Source organism: Neomonachus schauinslandi, chromosome 4 (assembly GCF_002201575.2).
Source record: "Neomonachus schauinslandi chromosome 4, ASM220157v2, whole genome shotgun sequence".
NCBI lineage: Eukaryota > Metazoa > Chordata > Mammalia > Carnivora > Phocidae > Neomonachus > Neomonachus schauinslandi.
In genome coordinates this window covers 99426958-99453307 of record NC_058406.1, presented here as the reverse complement: position 1 = coordinate 99453307, position 26350 = coordinate 99426958, and the positions used below count along the sequence as shown (strand labels likewise).

The 26350-nt window shown below is 44.4% G+C and overlaps 1 protein-coding gene across 2 annotated transcripts; it reads right to left on the bottom strand.

Annotated features, from left to right (window-relative positions):
* Window positions 1-4386: 4386 nt before the first annotated feature.
* On the bottom strand, window positions 4387-18967 carry HAO2 (hydroxyacid oxidase 2). 2 transcript variants are annotated; one of them, XM_021690239.1, is made up of 7 exons: window positions 18837-18967; window positions 16767-16918; window positions 14687-14970; window positions 13128-13337; window positions 8749-8907; window positions 8315-8384; window positions 4387-4442 (listed from the first exon to the last, which is right to left on the bottom strand). In XM_021690239.1, exons 1-7 carry the CDS (start codon window positions 18965-18967, stop codon window positions 4387-4389), a joined length of 1062 nt encoding a protein of 353 aa, XP_021545914.1. The 2 variants fall into 2 exon arrangements, with proteins under 2 accessions (XP_021545914.1, XP_044770053.1); XM_044914118.1 differs by lacking the exon at window positions 13128-13337.
* Window positions 18968-26350: the final 7383 nt, after the last annotated feature.

Genomic DNA, 26350 nt, shown 5'->3' with positions numbered 1-26350 from the left:
TATGATACCCCTGAAAGTCCATGATTATTAGCTATAATAGAACTTTCTGGTTCAAATTCATACCCCATGTTCCATCCTGTGCTCAGTTGATTTCATAAGAGGCAGGAGAAAAACAGTTTGTGATGTGTCGCAATTTGTATACTTTGCTTCCTGGAGCTGGCAAATGACAGGTGGTGGGAGGAATGTTGACAGCCAGTAGGCCACAGTGTAAGGCGAGAGGCTCACTCGCTCCACAGAGGCCCTTGTTTAAAAACCTACAAAACCTGGAATCTTAATTAGCCTAGCTGAGCTGCCCTTCCTCCCATGGGTCCAAAGAACTCTTAAAATCAACAAATCAGTCAATCAATCAGTCAGAACTTTCTATAAACAGTTCCATGAAATACACAATGTTCTTAAAAGAATGCATTAACCTTTTGAAATGCAGTACCCGTAGCTCAACACAATGCCCAGTGTATTAATCCTCTAAATAATGATAATAAGGAGGATGGCAGGGATTATCTCGGATTAGAGGGTTACCAGATAGGCAAGGAGGAGAAAGAGTATGAGAACAAAATTTTTTGTGCATTATGCCTAATATTTGATATTATTTGTAATTGGTCTAAATTGGGTTGCAAACTGTAACCTGCAAGCTAAGTCCAGCCCACCATCTGCTTTTGTGAGTTAAGTTTTATTGGAACAAAGCCACACCCATTTGTTTATGAGGTGTCTATGGCTGCTTTCATGCTACAGCTGCAGTTAAGTAGATACAAGACTGTATGGCCTACAAAGCCTAAAATATTTACCATGTACAGTCAGTTGATGAGCCCATCAAAGACATTCTCCAGATCTGTTAGTGTTTTTGAGCTCTAGCATTTCTAATTCTTTCTTAGAATTTTCATCTCTCTGCTTAAATAACCCATCTGTTCTTGCATGTTGTCTACTTTGTCCATTAGAGCTCTTAGTATATTAACCATAGTTGTTTTAAATTCCTGGTCTGATAGTTCCAACATCACTGCCATATCTGAGCCTGGTTCTGATGCTTGTTCTGTCCCTTCGAATGGTATCTTTTGCCTTTCAGTATGCCTTGAAATTTTTTTGTTTAAAGCCAGATATGATGTAGTGGGTAAAAGGAACTCTGGTAAATAGGCTTGTAGTGATGTGGTGGTAAGGTGTGTATGTTGGGGGGGGGGGTGTTCTATAGTTCTATGATTAGACCTCAGTCTTTGGTGAGCCTGTGCCCCTTGACTGTGACATTTGCCAATGTGGCTGGGACAGGGTGACTACAGGGGGCTGGAGTTGTGTATTTTGCACCTCCCAGGTCAGTTAGGCTCTGATAAAACCCTAGCAAATTAGTGTCTGGTAAAATGGTTTCTCTTGAGGTTAGCCTTGTTGAGAACAGAATGTTCTCGTGTATTTCAAAATGGTTACTTTTCCCTCCTCCTGCTGGAAGCTCTAGGGAATTTTTCTCTGCTACTCACAATGAGATCCTGGCAGAGTTCCTAGAGGTAGAACAAAAAAATGGGGGCAGGGACCTCCTATTAATGGGCCCCCATTTTAACTTTCAGACTTGCCCGCATAGAGCCTCCAGCATTTTACCAATTACAGTTTAGGTATTCTGAACCTGGTGCTGGTTTTCATGGAGGTTTCTGCTCAGGTAAGTTGTGCTTGTGTGTATTTGCCTGTCTCTCCAGTTTTGGGGACAGTGGTTTTTCCCTCTGACTTCACTCTTCTGAGGTGTCTAGAGGAATTGTTGATTTTTCAGTTTGTTAAGCTTTTTACTTTGCTGGGATGGACTGGTGAATTTCAAGCTCCTACAGCCTGGATTGGGAACCAGAAGTCCCCCAAATCATTTATTTTCACAGTAAGAATCCAAGAAGATTAGTATTATTATTTAATAGGTAAAGACAAAGATGTTTTTAGTCTTGCCAAACATCTTGAGGACAGCGGAGCCAGAGTCTGAGTCCAAGCAGCCTGACTCTGGGACAACTCTAAAGCTGATTCTTTTTATCAGAACACAATGCTTATCTCTTAGATACTCAGTATTCTGTTCAATTGTTGAAAACGTTCCAGTGGAGAAGGTTTCTTTGCCTTATTTACCCATCCATTCTAGTGTAGGACATTTTTAGGGTTCAAGCAGTCCCTTCTGAGATTTAATGTGCATCTCTTCCGGTGACAGTAGAAATTCCTCTGTCCACACTTCTGAGGCAATGAGAACAGCCTTTTGGCACTATCTTTATAATATCTTTGCACATTTCCCTTGGAACCTTGGAGCTAGCTCTCTGAGTCAGAAGGAAAAGCCACTTAAAAAATAGCACACACATGTGTGCACAACTATCACCAAGATAGATATGTACAGGGAGAACTTGTACTAGACTCTCTTGTAAAGTAAGCTAACTCCATTATCTGTAGACCAGATTGCCTTAATGCCATATGCTATTGTGATTTGTCTCACTCTTACGCCAAACCAATCTGGAATGACACAGTTAAGCCCCCAGCTGGTGATTTCAGGGTTGAAGAGATGACCTGGCCATCAGCACCAAGCCCCACCATATATGATGCGAGTCCTAATGGATGACAGGAGTGTGAGGGCTGAGAAATAGGCCAGAGAAGAGCAAAATCTGTCTGGGTGAGGTTGCATACTACGTGAAATGGCCAGATTGTACAGTTCCCTCATGAGTCTGCCCAGAGGCTGCCCACCATTAGAGTCCATGTTCTTGGGGACCCTTGAGTAACAGAATATTTCTCAGCCTTTAATCTTTTCAGTTGGTTCAGCTCTTTGATACTTTATTGAAAAAGCCTACATCTATCCAGTAGGATTATATAATATGATTGAAATAAAGATCTCTCTCATTTGCTGGTGAAGGACTGGTATGTTCTATTTTAACTTGTTTCCAGAGTCCCCAAATCTCTTGTGTCAAAACTCTCTTTTTGCTCCTTCTCTTGGAGATACCTCTCTTGGAGGGGAACTACACAGAAAGACATTATTTGATGGGTCAGAAGATCCTGTAGCATCGTAAGTCATGAACACAAATATTTTAGGCTTTTGTTTGCTCCTCTATTCTTTCATGTCTCTGGCCTTGGCTCTGTGAACTAAAGTAAAAAAGTTTCCCAAGACCAATTATAGTAGTAAATGAGTTAGGCTACACCAGGATCACGCCTGCCTTATATCCCTTTTTGATCATGTGAAATTTCCATCTTTTTCAAGGCACACATGGCCACTCCGATCAGTGTGTTGAGGGGTCATCTCCAGACCCATGGTCATGTAGCCTTCCTGTCCCATAGTACGAGTGTGACTACTGTATCAGCCAAGCAGTTGCCCTCAGACATGGCACTTCCTTAGTGTGTCCCTAAACTTGCAACACAAGCAACCCATCCTTGCTCCTCCTTGGCCTCGAACTGACCATAAGCACACCAGTGCAGGAACCAATTTGAACTTTTAACTGAATAGAAAGTTTGGGTCTAGCACAGGGATCCCGGTCAGTTACCCTTTTCTTTTTATCAACCCATTAATGTCATCTAAATCCATGTCCTGAGCCTCTTTTCAAAGACCACGATTCTGTAAAGTCTCTACTACTCTTCTAAGTGTTCTAACTACACTTGATTTACTTTCCTTCTTTCATCTGGTTGGTCTGTCTTGTCCTGTTTGATAGCCCTAGAGGATGATTTTTATTGAGGAATATTTTATACGGATAGCTCTTCTGTACAAATTCCCATAGTTATTTCATAGAGATATAGAGGATGTGTATGACTTCAAAGCCCATGTTTTTAACTATATTATTTTCCTGTTACCTACAGATAGGAGTATTATTTTGGTGGGAGAATATTTTGTACATATAGCTCTTCTGTGCAGAGTGTAAATTGCCATAGTTGGTTCGTAGAGATACATAGGATATGCAAAAAAAAAAATTAATCCACTAGATATTTCAGTCATTGTTGATCCACTTTTTTTTTTAAAGATTTTATTTATTTATTTGACAGAGAGAGACACAGCAAGAGAGGGAACACAAGCAGGGGGAGTGGGAGAGGGAGAAGCAGGCCTCCTGCAGAGCAGGGAGCCCAACGTGGGGCTCGATCTCAGGACCCTGGGATCATGACCTGAGCCTAAGGCAGACGTTTAACGACTGAGCCACCCAGGCGCCCCTGATCCACCTTTTTAACATTTTTTCTTTCAGAGGAGGATTTTAAGCAAGAACATATAACAAGCAGTGAGGCAAAGAAGAGCATGTCACATTTGAGGAAGAGGAGGGGTTTGGAGGGCCTGAAGCACAAGGGGTAGAATGATAGAACTTGCAGGGGATGAGCCTCTGGATAGGATGGGGCCAAGGCGGGAAGGCATCACGCACCACACTATGAGTTTGTCTTCCCCCTGTGGGCAACCTCAGCAGTCTGGTCATTAGCCCTCTTTCTTTACAACCTGGAGAACTGGACCAGGTCCTGATTGATCTCGGCAACCGACCGGCAACCTAAAAGAACAGTTAACAAGCTTATTTCTCTAAAACACCAATAACCCACCCCATCATGAGTAATGGGATGATCCAATGGGAACAAGCCTGACTTGATCTTTGTGCCCACCCTGAAAACACATTATGGATACCAGAGGAATAATGTGATTCTGATTGCCTTGAGAATTATTTTGTGAGCCTGTGCCCGAGTCCTCTTTCAACACAGCCATGTCAAAATGGCATAGTAAAAATATAGAAACACCATCTTAGCATTTGAAAAATCAATTAATATGTGCCATAGATACACTTGACCTTTATCTGAGTGCTGATAAAGCTCAGGGATATAGGAAGTATGTGTCAAGGAAGAATATGAGTCAGGAATAAGAGATGGAATGATTATTTCATACAGCGGTTGCCTTCTAAGGGAAAGTGCTGCAAAATGTAACACTTCTTTAGTGGAGGATCTTAACTAAAATGCAAAATTAGAACTGTAGCTGAGATTAGACGCAGGGACTGAAGAGAGTGGCGTCAGATAAGAAGCACGAAGAGGAAGGAGAAAGAGGGAGTAGTCTGTTGGTGCAGACTGGAGAGCTGTAACCCTGAGTAGACAGGAAATCCTTGGTGATGATAAGGCAGAAAGACTTGAATGCCAGGATGTGTAATGATTAATTCAAAGTTTTTCCCACATGTATGATGTGTGCATCTTCACCTCCCAAAACACAGCTTTAGCAAAATGTATTACTCGCGAAAATATAACTAATGAGAGTGTCCTTTTCCCCTCTAAAAACTATGCCTGGGTTGATTGTAGTGGACAGAAATGGCAGGCGTGGGATGCAAAAGTAACCCACAAAATGAACTTATTCAGCAGAAGCAGGAATTTGGTACCAGAGGCAGCTCTCCTCAGAATGGACAGTGGTCTTAAGAGCTTTGGGTTTCCCCAGGGCAGAGAATAATGGGTCATCACAGTAGGCAGTCCTATTCAAGGAGCACAGAGGATGCCAAAATATGATCTTTGGCTATATATTGTAATAAAAATAATATTTAAATGATGTAAAAATGTCTCAGTAGCTGCATCCGGATTATGTTATGACTCCATTTTGAGACCGTTTGACCCATAAACCTTGGTAATGTTTCTGTACTTATTCGACTCTCATCAGATTGGTTTCTGGGTCTCATGCGGTACCAAGGGCACTGCCCTGCCCTTGGCAGAGGCTCAGTAGAAGTTTGAGAGAGAATGCATATTTATAATTTTTTCATTACTATAAATTCAGAGGATATTTACACTAAAATGTTTTGGCTACTTTAAAGTGAAGTAGGGAATTCCGAACAATAAACCTCGAGAAGGTTCATATACTTTTTAATTCAGCCTCCTTCCCTTATGAAGGATAAGACTTTAGTGAGCCTGTGTTGGTATGAATTTATGTGGACATATTTCAAGACAGATCATGATTTTAACCTTCCTATAAGTATAATTTCAGCAATTGGTCTCACGGTGAGAAAAACCATGACTTTTTAAGCTTATTTTGCTTTCAGCAATAGTGCAAATAGAGGTCTCCTCCCAGGGCTGTGATGTTACAGGGTCATTAGGGAAAAATGTCACACATCTCCAGGGGAATTAGGAGAGAGAAATCATATGAACTGTTTCCTCCTGGGTGCTGATTTTGGGTCAGGCATCTTACTTGCATTGTGTGTGGAAGGGCTAAGGGGTGACAGAATCTTGGCACTTTCACACTATGATTTTGCATTTTAGTGAGTTCCACCAAAAGCCAGGCCCCCCGCCTGAGATCCCTTCTTCCCATGGACTAGCCTGGGGGACAGACTCTTATGCAGAGGATGCCAACGGATGCCCTTCTTCCTGAGTTTCCTATTCTTTCTCTCTCCCCCTACTCTGTCCCATGTTTGGTTGTGATTACTCATTTTTCTATATATGCATTTAAAACTTTTTTTTTAAGATTTTATTTATTTATTTGAGAGAGAGAGAATGAAAGACAGAGAGCATGAGAGGGAGGAGGGTCAGAGGCAGAAGCAGACTCCCCGCTGAGCAGGGAGCCCGATGCGGGACTCGATCCCGGGACTCTAGGATCATGACCTGAGCCGAAGGCAGTCGCTTAACCAACTGAGCCACCCACGCGCCCCTCTATATATGCATTTAAAACAATACATTCTCATTGTACAACAGTTAGAAGGAGGGTAGTATAAGCTGTCAGCCCTAAACAGGCTCACAATTCTGTTTTTTCTCTGCCCCTTTTAAAAAAGGATGCTCTCCACTCTATTTCAGAAGGAGATTTTCCAGCTACCATTTCTATCCCAGCGATTGTTAAGTGTAAACTTTTGGTAGAATAAAAAAGCTTTGTTATTGTGAATTCCCCCAACAGGCTTCTTTTAAAAGAATATCAGACATCATTTTGCAAGGATGGGAGAAAATATTTGGGGGAGCAGGAAAAGTCATCTCAACCTCCTGGAATCTGCAGAAGCTCATGGGTCTACCTATCCTTCACGCCCCTCCCTCCCAGGGACAAAACACACCAATATGATATCTGTTCATGCTCATGCCCTCCCCCTCCCTTACAAGAGGGCCTGGGTGACACCAAGTCATTTACTGACTTATCTTCATAGGCTCTGAAGAGCATGGCTCTGGTCCAAAGTTGACGGTCCTTGTCTTCCATGCCTTGATCTATTCTTCCCCCCCTTTTTTCTTTAATTAATTTGCTCAGTGGGAAGGAGGATGGTGCTGGCAGTAATGCTGATCTAAGTTTTCTATTTGTATTACTCAAGCCCAAAAGTTGAGTCTGCAACCCCAATGGACACTACTAACATAACTTGGACACTGAGTATAAGACACTTGTCTAAATATCAGACCGAAGCCAGACTTGAGAAGAACCTGGACATCCTGCCTTGTGCTCAGCACATGACCGATGCTCTGTAACATTTATGGAAATAAGTTAATGGCATGAAAATGGTCTTGATTTCACATCAGAGCTCTTGATTCATTATTTCCTTACTTCTGGAGACGGTGTCTGCTATTACCAAATTTTAGAATTGAGGAGTGAATGGAGGTCTCATTGGGGTTCCTCTTATCTGTACTTTCACATTGTGATCAGTTAGATCTACAGCAGACAAAGACAATCAAAGACAGAGCCATAGGCCACTGGCATTTGGGTAGGGTAGTTCTTTTCTATGAGACTTCTCCAGACATTTTAGGACATTTAGTGTTCCTAGCCTCTGAGCACTAACTACTGGAAGTATCCACCCTGCAGTCTTTTTGCCAACTGGAAAAAAATAAACTCAAAACTCTAAAAACAATTCTTCCTGAAGAGGGCAATCATTGTCGATCTTAGTTAAGAACTACTATTTTATAGGTCACTGGGATCCCAGGTTTGCTAAAAACGTATAAATTTTTATGAGCACTACTTTACAATAACTTCATTTTTGACTGAAGTCCACCTGCATGGAACTTCGAGATGTCCATGTTTCTCTGGCTGTGGTTACACAGGACGACACTTCTCCTGTTTCCCCCTTCTCTCTTCCTGTTGTGTCTGTCTCCCCACTTCCTCCATGCTTCCTCCTTGACATAATTTCTCAACTCCCCACAGCCCATGAATATGAAAAAATGACCCACAGAACCATACCCAACAAGCCTGCTTGTGTGATCTGAGCAGGCCAGAGCACAGGGGGACCCTCTTTCCTATAATCTGAAATTGCATTTGCTTTCGTGGCAAAGGTATCACCTTTTGAGTTTGTGTTCAGTCTTTGTCTGGGGCATCTCTTCCCTCCTTTCTCTTCTAGGCAGCCACTGGGCTGGGGAAGGGGAAATAGAAAGAGGGGTCACCACTCCCGTTCTGTAGCCCTCAGGACTTCAGCTCCAAATCAGGAAAAGAATTGTGAAAACTTACCTGTGAGGGTCATGGAAGTGTGGAATTCATTTTTTATAAGGTTCAAAACTTCCTCAACGCCATGTTCACCCTGCTCCCAAGATGGGGGTGGTGGGGTGGGGAGAGACAAAAAGAAGGGTGAAGAACATTCTGCCCAGGTGCTGAGTAGCTGTTCTAGGTGTGCTCCCAGCTGCGGTGGGGAGGACAAGGATGTCTGTGAAATTGGAACTACACTGGGAAGACAGGGAAGCAAAGAGGAAAAGATGGGGGTGAGGGGGCCTGAGAATGTGAAACGCCCTGCTGAGGAAGCGGGAGAGGTGGGCAAGGGGGAGTTGTCCTTCAGGATCTGTGGCACCTGAAACAACAGCTCAGTTTGGATGGCAAACCACAGTAAAGACCGGGAGCAAATGAGAAGCCCAGTATCTTCCCACTGGTTTCCACTCTGCCACTCTCACCTTATAGGCAAGACCCCACAGGACTGGTCTCCCCAGAAACACACACTTAGCCCCAAGGGCCAGAGCCTTGAGCACATCGTTGCCAGTTCGGATCCCACCATCCAGGTACACTTCCATTTTCCCTTTCACAGCAGCCACCACTTCTGTCAAGGCATCGATCTGAGAAAGAGACATGCATGGCTTGAGGGATTTCCATTTTTCACTCTCGGGGATCATGGGGCAGAGGTGGCCCTCAGTGTGGGTCAGGAACAGGAAGTCCAAGTATAATGCAGCTACGTTCCTGAGCCCCACGGACTTTCTTTTTATTTTTAAAAAATATTTTATTTATTTATTTATCTGAGAGAGAGAGACTGCGCACACATGAGCAGGAGGAGGGGCAGAGGGAGAGGGAGAAGCAGGCTCCCCACTGAGCAGGACCCTGGGACCATGACCGGAGCAGAAGGCACATGCTTAACCGACTGAGCCACCCAGGCGCCCCGTGAGCCCCAGGGACTTTCTGCAGGCTCTCCCTCTTGCCATTTTCTGCCCTGACAGAGTGTAGCTTCTCTCTGACTCCTTGTTCAACCATCTACAGCTTGGAAGAAACTCTGGGTTCCTCTTCACATCCTAAAGGGGATATTTTCCATTTATGGTCTTCACTTTAATGTTCTTTCTAAAGTGCATTTTGACTTTTGGTTTTCTCCTGCCTTCTCTGTTTCTACGGCGGCACAGCTAGGAATGCTCTCCATTGCTAAGGCACTGAGTCCTTTTGGCAAAGCAAATGTGTCTGGACCACAGCCTGTCTTGTGTAACTGGGATGCCCATTGTTCCTTACACACCACGTTTGAACAACTTGTTCCTGACTCCTGTATGGGTTATCTGAGACATGGGTTGGGAATGCAAGCAGCAGTGCTGTCGAGGTAGGGTTGCAGACTCTGAAAGGCAAAACAAAAGCAGCTTATCACTTGGCCTGGTTTCTCCCCAGACTTTGTCTCTCACCTTGCCTCCCCTGCTCCAGGCTCTGCAGCTACCAGGTCTTGCCAACCCACAGTGCCCCAGACTGAGCCGTAGTCCTGAGCACCTCCAAGTCTAAGAGGAGGGGTGACAGCAGAGTCTGGGAGCAGGGTCCTTGAGGACAGAGTTTTGGAACTGTCTCAGGGCTCCTGTTCTATGCCTCTTGGACAGACAGCTGGAGAGGAGGCGAAACTGGGCCCTGGGGACTTCTGCTGCAGAAGGAGTCAATGGCAATTCTATCTCAATGAGATCCTTTGGGTGACTGAGCAGAATATGTAATCAGGGAGGAAAGAACTTTGTACTCTAATTTACAAGTGGAGGAGAACTGAATACTTTAGACTTATATATGAGAATACTGCTGGAATGCATGTCCAGATAAGGGGTATTTTTATAGCCCCAGCATGGTATTATTTGGAATATTTCGATGATATTGGGAAAAAGAAATAAACACATCTGTGCAAACTCTTCCAGTGAGCTGTATTGGACAATGGAGCTGATGGAATTTGGAGAAACAGACCAGGGAGTGAATTTTAGCCTAGGGTACAGTATTGCTTTAGAGTTACTTTCGATAGGTCACAATAGGACATTCATTAGAGCCTTCTGGGGACAACAGCTAGCTGACCCTTTTTTCCGGTCCCAGGAAGAAATACAGGAAATATATGGAACCTTCTAGAGATGGGAGCTTCAAAGGGTCATACCCCTCACAGACAGGGTCTGGGGTGAGAGGAGTGAAGCACTGGCCTCAGGCACAAAATTTAAGGAATGCCAAAACACTCAGATAAATAACATTTGGATGTAATATTTAAAAATTGAAAGGCAAACTTTGACCTGTGAGCAAGGGTGGGTGACTGCTTGTTTTTGTAAATAAAATTTTTTTGGATCTGGGGTCAGGATGACAGAGAGATGTGTGGAAGCAGGTTATGCAAGCACAGGAACAGATCCTATTTTTATTTAAAATGTTGATATTTTGTTCACCATGGAACTTTTTGCATTAATTTTAATTTTTAAATACTGCATTAAACTATTATTTATCTTTTTCTTTAAAGATTTTATTTATTTATTTGGCAGAGGGAGACACAGCGAGAGAGGGAACACAAGCAGGGGGAGTGGGAGAGGGAGAAGCAGGCTTCCCACTGAGCAGGGAGCCTGATGTGGGGTTCGATCCCAGGACCCTGGGATCATGACCTGAACGGAAGGCAGACACTTAGCCACCTAGGCGCCCCTAAACTATTATTTATCTTACTAAGTTTTTCTGGCACGTTCTCAAAATTTGAGCCAGAAGTACTTCCCTAGCTTCACACCAATCTCGGCACCGTCCCCTTGGGTTTGGTTGTTAAGTCAGATGGCTTGGGAGAATGATGGGGAAGGAGAAATTCTCTCTCTGGCTCCTACCTTTGCCAACAGTCATTCTCTATTGAGGAAGTGCAGTGGGGAGCAATTACTCGGCCTCTTTCTCCATGTATTACTCAGTCCTCCCCTCAAGGGAGCAAGACTGGCTAAACTGATTCATGAGCCAATTGCATACTGTTTTATTAGAGTTATTTCGAGAGTCAACGTTCTACTCTATTTGCTGCTTGCTGGTGGTGGGCTCTTTTTTGTTTTCTGTTCCTACCCGGAGGCACAATTGGGACTGCTCAGGACCTGCTGTACTTTATAGCTATATATCTGCCAGTTTCTGGGTGTGTGGGAGGTGGCCTGGGGGCATCCTTGCAGGACTTGGGTGAGAGTGCTGGCATGTGCTTTGCATATCTACTTTCTCCTGGGGTCACAGGTCAAAATTTGGGATGGGAAGTAGGATGCCCAACTGTTCCCTTCAATCAGCTCGTATGGAGAGCTACAGTGAGCTGTACTGCTTATTCTCTAAGTGGACTTGTTATTCTGTGCCTTTTCTCTCTCAGTGAGAGCCTGGTGGGGAGGAAGGGGTGAGTCATTGGCACCTTAAACCTCCAAGCTTCACAAGCCTTGAAATGTACAAACTGGTTGATACAGCTTCTCCATTTCCTGGAATTCGTTTTAAAGAAGTAATTGAGACTGCTAAAGATTTAAGGATGGTCATTGATGCATTGTTTAAAATGGTGAAGGCTTGGAAGTCATTGGATGTTCAACAATAGGCAGTTGGTTATATAAATTGTCCCTTTGTGCTATACACCATTAAAAATGAGAGAAACGTATATACTGAAATGAAATGATGTTCTTAATATATTGATAAAGTGAACAGAGAAAAATTACAAAATAGTATGTAGCTTTTTAAACCTAAACTGTCATCTTTGCATTAAGAAGTTGATAAAAAACAATTCCCAAAATATTGTCATTAGTGATAGTGATGAAATTAGGGGTGATTTTTATCTTCTTCTTTTTGCATATGTACATTTTATGATTTATCTGCAGTGAACATGTTTTACTTACGTAATAGAAAGGCCAAACGAGAGAAAAAACCCACTTCCCTTTCTTTCTTTTTTTTTTTTTAAAGATTTATTGATTTTTATTTTTAGAGAGAGGTGAGAGAGAGAGAGCATGAGCAGGAGGGGCAGAGGGAAAGGGAGAGAGAATCCCAGGGAGAGCAGAGTCTGCCATGGGGCTCTATCCCACGACCCCGAGACCCTGACCCGAGCCGAAACCAAGAATCGGAAGCCCAACCCACTGTGTCACCCAGGTGCCCCCACCCCACACTTCCTTTTCTTACAATAAATCAAGTAGTGATAGAAGAATCTCTTGGAAAAATATAAGCTATATATCTCCAAGAAAATAAATCAGTAATTAATTCCCATTTAAAGATTCTTTCCTTGCCTGCCTACTCTTCATCTGTAACGGACATAAATTCAAAAGATAGGGGGAAAATCACAGACTGTCACAGATTTTTAGAAAAAGATTCATATGGCATTTTTTAGTTTTACTGTGAAAAATGGTTATTTATTCGTTTAAGTGAGGTACTGTTCCTTCCCAGGATGTGTCATATGAGAAAATATGTTGTTACACTCCATGCACACAGGCAGTCTTTAAGCTGAACACTTCCTCCAGAAGGCAGGAGACCTCAGTGCCTTTGGAATGTCGTGCCTAACTATGTGAACTTGGACAAGTTACTTAACATCTCTAAGCTCCAGGATCCCCATCTGTAAAAGAGTGATGATGCTATACATCTTGCAGGACGGTTGTGAGATTTAGAGATGATGTATGTGAAGTTTGTAAAAATAACCTGGCACACGCTAGACTGTTAATAATTAAAAGTTCTTGCAATTAACAGTTATATACCAGCATATGTGGTAAGGGAGAGGGGAGTGTGGGCCAAAGCGCACAGAGTACCATGCTGTAGGCACACTCGAGCGCGCGCGCACACACACACACACACACACTCACACACATACTCCCTCTGAAGTCACCCTACTTACAGAAGCGGGAACATCATCAAGCTGCCTCCCACCATGGTTGGAAACAATGATGCCATGGACATTGTGTTTCACAGCTAACTCTGCATCCTCTTTTGTCAAGATCCCTTTAAGGATGATGGGCAATCGCGATATGCTCTGAAGCCAGGAGAGATCATTCCAGCAGAAGGATGAGTCAATGGGGGACATCTGGAAATAAGGCATTGAATTTCTCTGTGGGGAAGAAAAAAGAACCTTAGACCTGAGCTCCTTGAGGATTGTTTGATCCATTCCAAACCGAGACACATTCAGATAGCCACCTTTCATAAGCCTTAAAAGAGTAGTAACAGAATCAACAACACTTCCAGCTCCTTTTCCTAACAAAATTTGTGCAAAAGAATTACTATCTCAACTGCTTATTCATTAACCATTAATTGTGCCCTGCTCTATAATTATGCCAGGATCTGGGGACACAAAGACAAATAAGACACAGTCCCTACTTTATTTTTTTTTATTAAGTTCAATTAGCCAACATAGAGTACATCATTAGTTTTTGATGTAGTGTTCAATGATTCATTAGTTGTGGATAAGACACAGTGACACAGTCCCAACTTTAAAAGAACCTCAGAGTTTAGTAAGTGAAGGGGATAAACAAAAGCATTTATAGGCCGATGTAACATGTTATGCTTGAGATATGCCCAAGGTTATAAGAACTAAGAAATACTTCGATAATCCTGAATCAGATACTACCTTATATCTAACCTTGGCTCACCGTGTGAATCAAATATCTGTAAATCCCAGTGTGTCTCTGGAATCTGAGATAAGGATTCCAGAAACCTTCAAGGCTAATTTGTGGTTAATGTGTAGAACTGTTGAGTCACTTGACTGAGTATCACAGCTGCCCACTGGCTGAAAAGGCTGATACCGTAATCTCTAATGTAACCAAGGGACTCCAACGTTGCCAAAACCCTCTCTCTCTGGGGCATTCCATCCCATCTGACTGTAGGATTTTAATGGGGAAGTGGCCTTTGCAGTCACCTATTTCAGATTCCAAACAAGTATACTGCAGTTCCAGGGAGGAGTTCTAGGTGTCGAGAGGTACTGACCCTCAGTTCTCAAGGCAGCAGGGTCAGAGGCCTGGGCGGGCTACCCTCTGTGGGCCAGTCACCTTGTCTGTGAGCAGCCTCTTCAGGAGATCAGTTCACCTAAATGTGCCGTCCACAATGATCATCTGCTAAGCGTCCCATGGTGTAGACAGTGTTGGAAGAACTTGGTTAATTTACTCTCTTATGGCATGGAAAATCCCTTTCCATAGCTTTCCTATTTCTTAACACCCAGCCCTGGCCAGAACTTCTGGTGACAGGCTGGGTAGCTCCAGGAGTGAGGACATTTTGTGTTCTATCCTGCTCATCTGGTAGCTCTGGATAGCAGGAACCAGATCTGCTGTTTGAGCCGGAACATCTGCAGTGTCTGGCAAGACCCGGCCCTCAGGGACTTATTGTAGCAAGAGAGAAGGGAGAGGAAGGAGGGGAGGAAATTTGCCTCCTGTCATGCCTGCCCATTGGATCTGGTATCTTTCCTACCTCTTTAGGCGAGCGAAGGTCTTTCAGCAACAAGTTCATCTTTAAGTTCAGCTGGTTTCGAAAGTCACGTCGCCTGTTGCCAATTTTGGGTGCATCCACAGTGATGACCAGAGCTCTGAAGCCCAGGGATTCAGCCCTCTGGACCAGCTGCTTGTTGAGCTGCCGGTCTGGCTGCATGTAGAGCTGGAACCACTTGAGGCCCCTGGGGGCTGCGGCAGCAATGTCTTCAAGGGGACAGCTAGCATAGATGCTGGTGACATAGCAGACCCCGGCTGCCTGGGCGGCTGCAAAGCCAACAGCACAGCTCAGGTTGGAGGGAGGAGGGCTCTGGGCCTGGGGGAGAAGCCCTCACAGTCCGTGCCACCTCTGGCCTGTTTGCCCTCTGAGTGGAGATAAAGCTTGACTTCATCCCGCTTCCCACTAGAGCAGGGGGCGTAGGGGGCATTCGGTCAGCCCCGGAGCCCCCCCCTCCCCCCCCCCCCGCCCAGCTGTAGAGTCTGTCCTCCAGACCCTGTCAAGTTTCCTGGCTGGAGCGGTCATTCAGTCCCCGGAACGATTTTGGTTGGACATGCTGCAGCTTTCTGATGGGAGAATGGGCTGCCCGTGAACTCGTTGATGAAGCAGAAGGGAACTAAAGAGGACAAAGGGTGAGGAAAGGTGATGCCAGGGGAGAAGGCTGAGCTCTGTCCCGGAGAAAGCATGCTATCTAAGTTAGAAGAGTGCTCGTTCTCCCCGCTCCTAGCTGTGTGCCTTGAGTCTCATTTTCTTCGTCTGTCAATTGGGGGGAAATAATAATACCTCTCTTATAGGGTTGCTGAGAGATTAAACAAGATACTAGATATGGAAGCATTCTTATGTGTTTTATTTATTATTATTCTTATTTTTTAAAATAGGGCTGGGCATGGAGCTCACGATCCTGAGATCAAGACCAGAGCAGAGATCGAGTTGATGCTCAACCGACTGAGCCGCCCGGGCACCCCTGGAAGCATTTTTAAAATTACTAAGTGATGTGCTGTACAAAGGCTTAGTGATCACGAGGTTGGCGAGGGTGGGGGTGACGGTGATGTTGACACTGCTGTGTATTTCTCACTTCCTACTGTGATTGTAGTTTTCAGTAGGACTCTCTAGTAGGTCAACGTCACTACCACTCCACAACCCGGGCAGACTCTGGCCTAATCAGGATTTAATGTTTTCAACTCCTGACACCAACAGGAGATACCCCATTCTTCGGCCCCACTACAAAAGCACCACGCGTCCAACCGTGAAGATTTAGTAAAACAGTCATAGTCCTACAGGATATTCATATTTGAGCCTAGCCAGTCTTGGCTCCTAACCAGACAGATGTCACTTGGAGCTCTAGAATCCTTGGATTCATTGCTTCCTATATCACGGAGTCAAAGGAAAAGATCCCAGGGAAGTCCTGGGCAACCTGCAAATGAAATATTTCCTAGATGTGACCTAGAGTAAAGATTATAAAGGGAGTCACAGGACTATTTTCAGCCCTTCCCCTCCCCTCTTCCTTCTCTTCTCATTATTTTTTGGTGCAGAGGGATGGGGGAAGAGAATAAGGAGCTACTAGGAAGGAGACATATGCAATAAGAAACTTTTTGTCATCTAAGATGACAAAGTCAGTCAAGGAGAAGGGAAACACAACATTTGGGCAGGAACACCTGCCGGGGCTTTGTCAGGACCTCATGTCATGACTCTCTCCTCATCCTAAATTCAGAGACTCACCCTTCAGCCCCAGCCCTGGCCCATGAGGGGTCAGGTCAAAGAGAGCCCTATCCTTGAAGTCACACTGAGAATCCCTTTCCCCGCAGACTGTGAGTGGCCTGCATCCCTCCTTCGCAGGATGACTTGCTTGGTTTCCACATCTTTTCATCTGTAGCCGCCCTCTCTTTGTGATGGAAATGGATGTTTTCTCAAACTGGGATGAAATGTTATGTGAACATCCTCCTTAATTCTGACCAGATTGCTGTCCCTATGCTCCCTCTGGGAGAAATCCTGCTATTGTTCTGAAGGATACCTGCACACTTCAGGGCCCCTGGGAAGGGAGCCTCAAGGTGCGGCTGGGTCATACCTCTGGCTGTGCTCATTTCTCCGTCTGGCCAGACAAGGCAGTGGAAACCCGTGGGCGCGATGCCAATGGGGGCTGTGATCTCCTCCCCTTGGACTGTGGTCCGGGTGTCCACCTCTTGCACATCTCTCAGGTACCGGGGGCGGAGACGGATTCTGTGCCCAGCAACAAAGATTCTTCTATTAGTGGGGTTACTCTCCAGCGTGCAGCTGCTGCATGGGGCTGGGGCTTCCAGATTTGGGTGCAGGTCTACACCAGACTGGGTCCCCAGAAACCTCTGGTGGGGTCAGTTGGCTGATTAGGCCACACAGACCAACTTTCCTTCAGAAAGCCTTTCCTAACATCCTGGCCCACATTAACCCCACTCCCTCTAAACTCCCAGTGCACGTGTGGCCCACACCACCTCTGGCCTTGCTCTGGCACAGATCTCTGTCTTTGAGTCTTGCCTTCCTGAGCAGACTCTCAGCACTTGGATGCTTTGATTGATTTACCATACCGAGGATTAGAAAAGAAAAGAATAAGCAGGAAGGAGTTCTAGGCTCTTTGCTCATGGGTTAGAAACAAGTCTCTATAAAGTAAGAAAAGGTCACTAAAAGAGGACAAATCCCAGAGAATGATCATGGTGGGGGCTTGTTTTTATTTTGTTTTTCGCTAGAAGCTAATTCATTGGAAGATTTGACTTAACTACTGCTTTAGAAAAAGGTGGGGAATTCACAATAGTAAACATATAAAACACACTTTTAAGTCCAATAGAGACTTAGTCTCAGGGTCCAAAAATGCGTATTTTTCACAAAATATTATTATTCCCATATACAAACGTAGAAAGGTTTTGCTAGATATATTGTTTGTACAAACTTGGGTAAGATACAAACTTCATCTGTGAAATGGGAGAATAATCCAAACTCCATAATTGTCTCATGAAGACAAAATGAGCTAAAGCAAGTAAGGGGCCTAGTACAATGCCAAACAAGTATGGAAATACAGAACGTTGTGTTCACATTGTATCCCATTTTTCAGTTTTTTCCTGACCTCTCTATTAGAGGGGGCAGCAAGCTGTTTTGTAAAGGGCCAGATAGTAAATATTTTAGGCTCTGTGGACCACGCAGTCTGTCCCAGTTACTCAGATCTGCTGTTGTAATGCAAAAGCAGCCATAGACAATATGTAAATGATTGACCATGGCTGGTTCTAATAAAATTTTATTTATAAACACTGAAATTCGAATTTTATATAATCTTCACCTGTAACAAATTATCATTCTTCTCTTAGTTTTTTTTTTTCAACCATTTAAAAATGGAAAACAAAAATTCTTAGCTTGTGGACCATCCAAAAACAGGCGGTGGGCCCGACGTGGCCTGTGGGCTGTTTACCACCCTGTACCCTACCTGCTGCTGTTCCAGCCCAGCTCCTCTTTGAAATCAACCTCCTTTCACCCTTAAGACTCTTTGGGTCTCAGGATGCCTGGGTGGCTCAGTCGATTAAATGGCTGCTTTCAGCTCAGGTCATGATCCCAGGGTCCTGGGATCGAGTCCTGGATCCGGCTCCCTGCTCAGGGGAGATCCTGCTTCTCCCTCTGCCTGCTGCTCCCCCTGCTTATGCTCTCTGACTAATAAATAAATAAAATCTTTTTTTTTTTTTTAAAAAGACTCTTTGGGTCTCCATATTTCTTGTGTCCCCTCTCCCAACAGACATTATCTCCTTTAAGCCAGAAGTTTAGGAACTCAGGAGATTTAGGCCTACCCCACTGGCTTCTCCTCCCTGCCCAGATAATTGATGACCTTGGACTCTTGTCCTATCTTGTTGGGTGGCAGAGTTGCTGGGATGCAGAGGGAGGGTGACTCGTGTTAGTTCTGCAGAGGCACTAAGATATGTTTTTTCTCCATTCATCCTCTCCCCGGCCACCTGCCCACCCCCCAAGAAGACCCCCCAAAACCCAAAACAATAACAACAAAACCCATTGATATATCTTGAGTACTCTGTGTTCTTTGGAGGCAGAGAACAGGGCTGCTACCTTCCAAGGACCCCTCGCCCAGTACACCTTAGCTTAACAAGAGAAAGGATACAGAAGACCAGACTTTTTAAATGCTGCCATGTTGTCATCACGGGTGAAGCATTCATCAGCTCCTCCTTCAATAAAATCCCAAGTTGACTTAGAAAGATGCTCTTGGGCATAAGCCTGAAAGTCTGTCAAACACACCAAGGGCATTTCTGGACCTTCAAAGGAAAAACCAAAACCAAACAAACAAGACACTGAGAATACGTCAGATGTAGAGGAGAGGGTAAATGTGGGGGCTATGGCCTGAAGCTATTTGGATTCAACAATGACCCCTGTGTATTCCTTATCCCAGTGGAGGTATTACCAAAGATGCTGATCCCTACGCTTCCATTCTCTCACTCCTCATACCCAAATGTTGATTATCTGGTGTTCTAAATATCCCTCATGTTTGTCCCCTCATCTCTACAATTTCATGGCCTCAGATCTGGTTGAGGCCATGCCACCTCTTGTAAGATTATTACAAAAATTTCTTCTCTTTGTCTCCTAGCCTCCAGATTCATTCTCTATCTCGTCTCCCTCCAGGTCCCTGGATCTTTCTGAAATGCAAGTCTGATCAAATGCCCCTGTGATGGCCATCACAGCTTTCCTGGACCAGCTCCTAACTGTCTTACCAGCTTCATTTCTGGGTGGTTTTTCCTTGTCATTTGAATCACTACAAGCATTTCCTGAACATGCCCAAGAGCTGTTTCCTACCTTTTGGGGAGGAGATCATCAGGCTGGGAAAATTGGGGCTGATCTGATACTATTATCCAGGAGTTCCTGGGAATCTCTGGGTGAATGAATTGCTTGGGGCTCTGACTGATATCAGGGAGAAGCTTACCGTTTTTGACTCCTTGGCAGGGTCATTGAACATGTTCACTTTGAGACCAAGAAAACAGCATATGTGTCCTCCATTCATTCCCATACCCAATCTAAAGTAAACCTGGAGGTTGGTACTTCTGATACCCCCTCTGCCCCACCTAAAGATGAAAGAGGGCATGGTTTGAGGATAGATCCATCTAGTAGGGGCAAGGACAGTGGGAACTCCAGCTGCAGAGATGCTGAAGGCGCTGGTTGCAGTCAAGGACAGCGTGTGGAGCTCCTGCAGGAGAGGGGCCCAGCAGGAAAGGTTGAGAAATTTGTAGTCCATAGTCCGGGGCATCTCCCTGGCAACTGGCAGTGGAGCAAAAATTAGCCAGAGGCTGTCAGTAGAAATGGAATGACTTTTAAGTCATTGACTGTGGGACCGGGATAAGTCCCACGAACTAGGGCTTCCAACATGAATGGGGCAGCTCCTTTAATGGACAAGGGGGCCAAGGAAGCCAGATGAAATGTGGAGTGTTGGGGATACTGATGGGGGTAAGGATGGGGCAGAACTGGTGGAGGGAATCCAGGGCCATGCCAGAATCTAGTCAAGTCCAACAGAGAAGTAGCCCCCAAACACCTACCCAAGGGGCTAAGCGGAAAGAAGTTATGGCAGGCAGAAAACAGAGCCCTTGGGCTCTGCAGTGAGGAATTTGGAGCACAGCCACAGAGCTTTTTATAGGCAATGCTCTTTGTCAGTGGGTGGGCAGGGAGTTATTGAGGTGCTGAGTTGAGTTTGACAAGGTACAGCAACCATGTCTAATTTATCTCATTCCTGCCCGACCCTTCAAGTCTCAGTGATTTTGGTTGAATGAATTTCTCATTGTATTTACCCATCAGTATTGATCACTGATTTAAACCTCTGTGTGCATAAGAGTTAACAGACCAGGCTCGAGAATGCTAGCTCTCAAAAGGCCTGCTTGCAAAGCTGGATCTTGGTTGGAGTCTGGGAACTTGGACTTCAAGAGGGTTCCCACTACTCTCTGATAAGAATGGCATGGCTCACTGGTCTAAACTGTACAAACAACGTGGTTTATGCTGAACATCTGCTTTCCTTCCGAAGGTCTAGAATTTTGGCATGGGTTTGGCAGAGAATGTCAGTATGACCAGCCCCCAACAAAAAGCCTTGGGCAATGAGTCTCTAAAATGAGCCTCTGTGGTGTTCAATGCTTCACACGTGTTGTTACAACTCACGGCTGGAGGAATTAAGTGCATCTTGCGTAATTCCACTGGGAGAGGACTCTTGGAAGCTTATACCTGTTGCCCTCTAGATTTTGCCCCGTGAGCCTTTTCCCTTTGCTAATTCTGCTTCTCATTCTTTCTCTGCAATTAATCATAGCCTCAACTACACGCTGTGTCCTACGTGTCTTCCTAGTGAATCCCTGAATTGGGACCCCCAACATGCTTTGTATCCCCACGCATTAGGACGGTATGTGACAGCGAGTTGCTATTCGTGAATGTTCATTATTTGAATGTAACATTCCCCCATCTGTCATTTCTGCCTTGTCGGATGAGAATTCTCCACCAGGTTTCTACTCCAGATGTCTCAACAAATCTCCATTTCCTATACATTACACACTCACAGAAATACGCTTCTGCAGATTTCTAGCATAAAGCCTCAACAAAGCTTGAGTCTAGTCCAAGAGAAATGGCTCAGATTCACTCAGAATTACTTGACTGGAATTGTGGGAATGAGAGTATCTGGAAACTCTTCGGAAATAAAGAAATGCCCAGCATCTTTGTACACACCAAATATTTTATTATCGCATTTCTATTTACCATTTCTTTTTCTGTCTACTGTTTCTACTTTCTACCTCCCTGTGAAGTAGACAGAGAAGGTATTAGTGTCTTCATTTTGCATTTGGAGAGAATGAGGCCTAGGATATGGAATAACTTGTGAAAGTTCAGTCAGTAAATTATGACAGGAGAAGGCTCAGAGTCATGTCTTCTGATAGCCCCTAAAGATAGACATTCTCCTTTCTCAATTTCATGGTGCAGAGCAAAATAGTTGGTTCACATCAGCTACTTGTTTCATTGAATTTAAAAGAACTTTGCAGGGTGAAAATATAATTATGATGCATTTTTCTCTTTTCATAGTTTAGTAAAGTACTGAGCCCATTATTTTTATCAGAGGTCCAATATGAGGCCTCTAGTTGAACAGGACAACTTCATTGTTCAAAGCCTTCCCCACATTAGGAAGGGAGACTTAGCACTATATGTTTTTATGTATCTCAGTTTGATCCATACCAGACTTAAAGCCACCAGGAATCCAAAGGAGGATCTAAGTTGTCGAGTGGTTTTCTTGTATTCCCATTTTATCTCCACTGCAGTACTTTTTCTTCTTTTCTCCTCTATCCCAGCTTGGGACCCAAGAAGAAGAGAAAAGTGGAGAAAAGGGTAGAAAGGGTAAAAGTCTCTTGCAAGAACTTTAGTTCACTGTATGTCATTTAATTTCTTCAGGCTTTTTGTCTCTTGGTAAAAAAATGGTGAGGTACAACTAGCATATGGGAGATAAGAAAGCTCAAACATAAGAGCAAGGACTTTCGTGGTACCCATTGCTCATGACTGGAAGATCAAGCAGTTTTCCCTGACCGGGAAAGAAAGAACGACATAGCAAGACTGTTGAATCACAGATCTGTACCTCTGAAACAAATAATGCAATATATGTTAAGAAAAAAAAAAAAGAAGAAGAAGAAGGAAGCGGGGGAAATCGGAGGGGTAGACGAACCATGAGAGACGATGGACTCTGAAAAACAAACTGAGGGTTCTAGAGGGGAGGGGGGTGGGGGGATGGGTTAGCCTGGTGATGGGTATTAAAGAGGGCACGTTCTGCACGGAGCACTGGGTGTTATGCACAAACAATGAATCATGGGACACTACATCTAAAACTAATGATGTAATGTATGGTGATTAACATAACAATAGAACATTTTAAAAAAACTAAAAAAAAAAAAAAAGAAAGAACGACATAGACTATGACCAGTAGGTATTTCAAGGCAGAACTTTTCTTCAAAATTGCCATTTGATCTAACGCAATTAGGCTAGATAAACAAGTTGTCTGTCTTTGAAGACTTTAGATGACTCATAATTCATGTTGGTGTCACTTTAGGAATCTGGTTTATCAGAGCTTCCACTTGTGTGAGAAACCCCAAGGTGTTCAATAAAAAAGGTCAGGGCGGAAATCACAGGGCAGGTCGTTGAGATACAAGGGGGAGCAAAGGCTGCTTCTGAGGATCCAGCTCCAGGTGCAAGTGTTTGATGATGAAAGGTGGTGTCCTTGAAGACCCTCTGGCCTGGTCCCCTGGGAACTTATGCCAAGTTTCTCAATGGAGTGGGAGAGATAACATCAAGGCTATACTTTGGGGACCTTGTCTGAGGGATTACACTGTCCAAGGTTGGCTGAGAGTGCTTTAATCACTGTATATGCGGTGACAGCCTCAAGGAGAGTGGCTGCAAAGCCTACAGCCATTACTGTAGCAATGGTAGGTTCGGGAGGGGAGACATGGCAGCAGGAGGAGGCCCTGGTAGTGGAATGTGTGGTGGCAGAGGGAGGGGGAGTCCAGGGCTGGGGCCACAGTCAGTGTCAGGACCAGAGAAGACATGAATCAGCAATGCCTGTGCTGAGGCTCATGAACTCCTAGAGAGTCCTCCAAATGGGGAGGAAAGGTCAGGGTAAAGGGGTTGGATTTCTAGGCACATCTGGTCAGATATCAATCAGAGTGTCCGTAACACTGGGGTGGCGTAAGGAACCAAGGATTACATTCGTGTGGGAACGAGGGAACAAGGGGCCCAGTGTGGGTCTGACAGCCACCAGCCTAGTCGAATGCTGCTGAGAATTGACTTGGGTTTCTATCAGCCCAGGATCGGTTCTGGTCTTTCTCCTGAGCCCTCACACGGTATGAATCGAGGACTCAGGACCCCTTCCAGGCCATGATGCCCATTTAAAAAAAAATTTTATTCTGCTTTGTGTAATCATCATCTCTTTTCTCCAGCCTACCACCCCTCCACTACTCCCATTAGTTGGTTTTTCTTTTCAGTAATTAAACTTCTCTTGACCTGTCCTCATGTTCCACCGCGAGGAGTAGGATGTTCCGGTTCTTCAGAACCTCTTCTGCAGGAATGATGGGGAATGACTCATGCCTTTGTTTTACCCCAGAAGCTTTGTTTATCAAGAGTTGAAGGAGTCTTTGAGGTTCTGAGGGGAAGCACATTTATATTAGGGATATGCCTGCCCTGGAGCTATTGTGGCCTAATTAGGTCATCAGCTACCCACTGCCCCACCTCCTTAGGCCACAAGACCACAGAGGATTAGAAGACAGTAAGAGCGGCATCAGAGAGCGGGAGAAATGTGTGCAAGCTTACACCATAGCCGAATTTAAAATAAACCTAGGTCTTCTGTCTCCACAGTCAGTGCTCTTGCTGATATACTAGGAGACTCTTGCAATTTCCCCTGGATAGCCTGGCAATAGTACCTGAATTCACTGCTCCTTATTTGAGAACTAGCTTCTCAGCATAAACCTAAGGCTTCCAGGGGCTCCTGGCTGGCTCACTCGGTGGAGCTCTTGATCTCAGGGTTGTGAGTTCGAGCCCCATATTGGGTGTAAAGATTGCTTACAAATAAAATCTTAAAAAAAAAAAAATCATAAGGCTTCCAGAGATTGATCTACACTGGATTTCATCATTCCAGGTCCTCCTCTACTCCTTCTGACCCAACTTGGTTAGCCGATGTCAGCCAGAAGGGCTGAGGTTGGAGGTAGAGCACACGCTGGACCAGTGAAGTGGTCACTGGACACTGGATTAGTGATGGCACTAGCTGGAGAGGCAGCCTGCTTTGGGGAGCTTACTGACACTCGAGTTACATGAGCTTAGGCAAGTTACTTCCTCTCCCCGGGCCTCAGTCTGTCATTTGAAAACTATTGGTTTTTATTTATTTATTTATTTATTTTATTTTTTATTTATTTATTTTTTTTTTAATTTTTTATTTATTTATTTGACAGAGAGAGACACAGCGAGAGAGGGAACACAAGCAGGGGGAGGGGGAGAGGGAGAAGCAGGCTCCCCACAGAGCAGGGAGCCCGATGTGGGACTTGATCCCAGGACCCTGGGATCATGACCTGAGCCGAAGGCAGTCGCTTAACCGACTGAGCCACCCAGGCGCCCTGAAAACTATTGGTTTTTATATATGTCTCTTTAACCTCTACCAGGTTTGAAGCCACCAGAAATGAAAGGTTGGGCTGAGGTCCTTGAGGACCTTCACATTCTGTGCCTCCCTGGCCAGCCAGTGAAAAGACCTCATTTAGATGAGGACATGTTAACATTCTAGTCCACCATTTACTTCACGGCAGTAAAGTTCAGGACAGGGAACCAGCACATCATTTGGGCTTATTGCCTAACACCGAGTAGCTGGGTACTCACAGCCTTCCTTCCCTCTTGCCCCTCCAACCTTGAGGTCTCTTTTTCTACAAGCTGCTCTGGCCCTGTAGCGCCACCTTGTGGCTTCAGTGGGGAACTGTTTGATGGGTCACAGCACCCCTTCCCTTCTACAATAGGGTGTGGGCTCTCACCCAACCTGTGTTCCCTGCTCCCAGACCCTGGGAATCCATCTTACTACATGTGTATGCTTCTTCCTTCTTCCTCAGTTTATCCAAACCACTGACTGATTTCTCCCCCCTCCCCACCCCGGGAAGTCTTTCTTACCTCTGCTTCCCTTTCCAGGATCTTTCCCATTTCTTTCCCTTTTCCGTTTGCAAACCAAAAATAACTCCATTGTGGTGGATGAGATTAGTGTTATGTAGTCTCTTGGATTAAGAATAAAAATGTTTAAAAAAAAAGTTAAGATTCTTTACTTATTCTCTCCTCCTCTAATTAAGCCCACTTTTCCTCATCTCCACCATTTATGAAAAGTAAAAGAAACTCTGTATTACATAATTTTCTTGGTTTTCAGTTTCAGCCTATGACTAGCAATGCGACAGCGTTGCTTTATGCTCTTTTGCATTGCAAATATGCCAATTTTCTGCTACTTTGCAAATCAAGTGGGTATTTCCAGTGACCTGGGAACCCAACCACTATTTTAATAGCATTCTTTCTATGGGAAAATATGTGTTGAGTTCCAAACAAATAACTTCCAAGTAGAGTTTTGGAGCACAGCCATGTTGTAAATTGTGCGCTTTCTACAGGGGCGTTGGAGACTGTTTAGGGCATAGTGGGAGACATTGATCCAAGTACTCATATGGTGTTTTGAAAGGTTGGGGATTTTCTAATTCTGTTGAGCAGTGGAATAATTTGATTACACAAAGACCCTTGGAGACAACATGATGGCTCCTTGATAATAAAATGACAATAAAATCGCAGCCATTTATCAAGTGCTTTATGATGCTACATGCACCATGTAGATCATTTTATGTGCATTACTATTTCAACCCTTATAATAATTTCTAAACACAAATGTCACTATCCCCTTTTCACATGTGAGAAACCTGAAGTTCAGAGAGATTCGTTAATTAATACTTTGCCCCACATCACACATGTGGTAATATGTTCTGCCTTCCACGTCCTGGCTCTTAAGCATCATAAAAAAAAGCAAATGTGTACAGCCAAGTGTGGTTTCTAGAATGAGAGAGTTGGCATTTAAATGCCATGGGCATATGTAGCTTTGCTCGACAAGTTCCCTCAACAAGCTGCAACTCAATC

Excerpts from the sequence above, each read along its gene's own strand:
- HAO2 (XM_021690239.1), bottom strand. The coding sequence starts at position 18,967 with ATGCCCTTGGTGTGTTTGACAGACTTTCAGGCTTATGCCCAAGAGCAT. Across the intron at positions 8,385-8,748 it reads TGTGGGGTCTTGCCTATAAG|GGTGAACATGGCGTTGAGGA; the intron begins GTGAGAGTGGCA and ends TCTTGGGAGCAG. Across the intron at positions 4,443-8,314 it reads CACTTCCATGACCCTCACAG|GTTGCCGGTCGGTTGCCGAG; the intron begins GTAAGTTTTCAC and ends CTGTTCTTTTAG.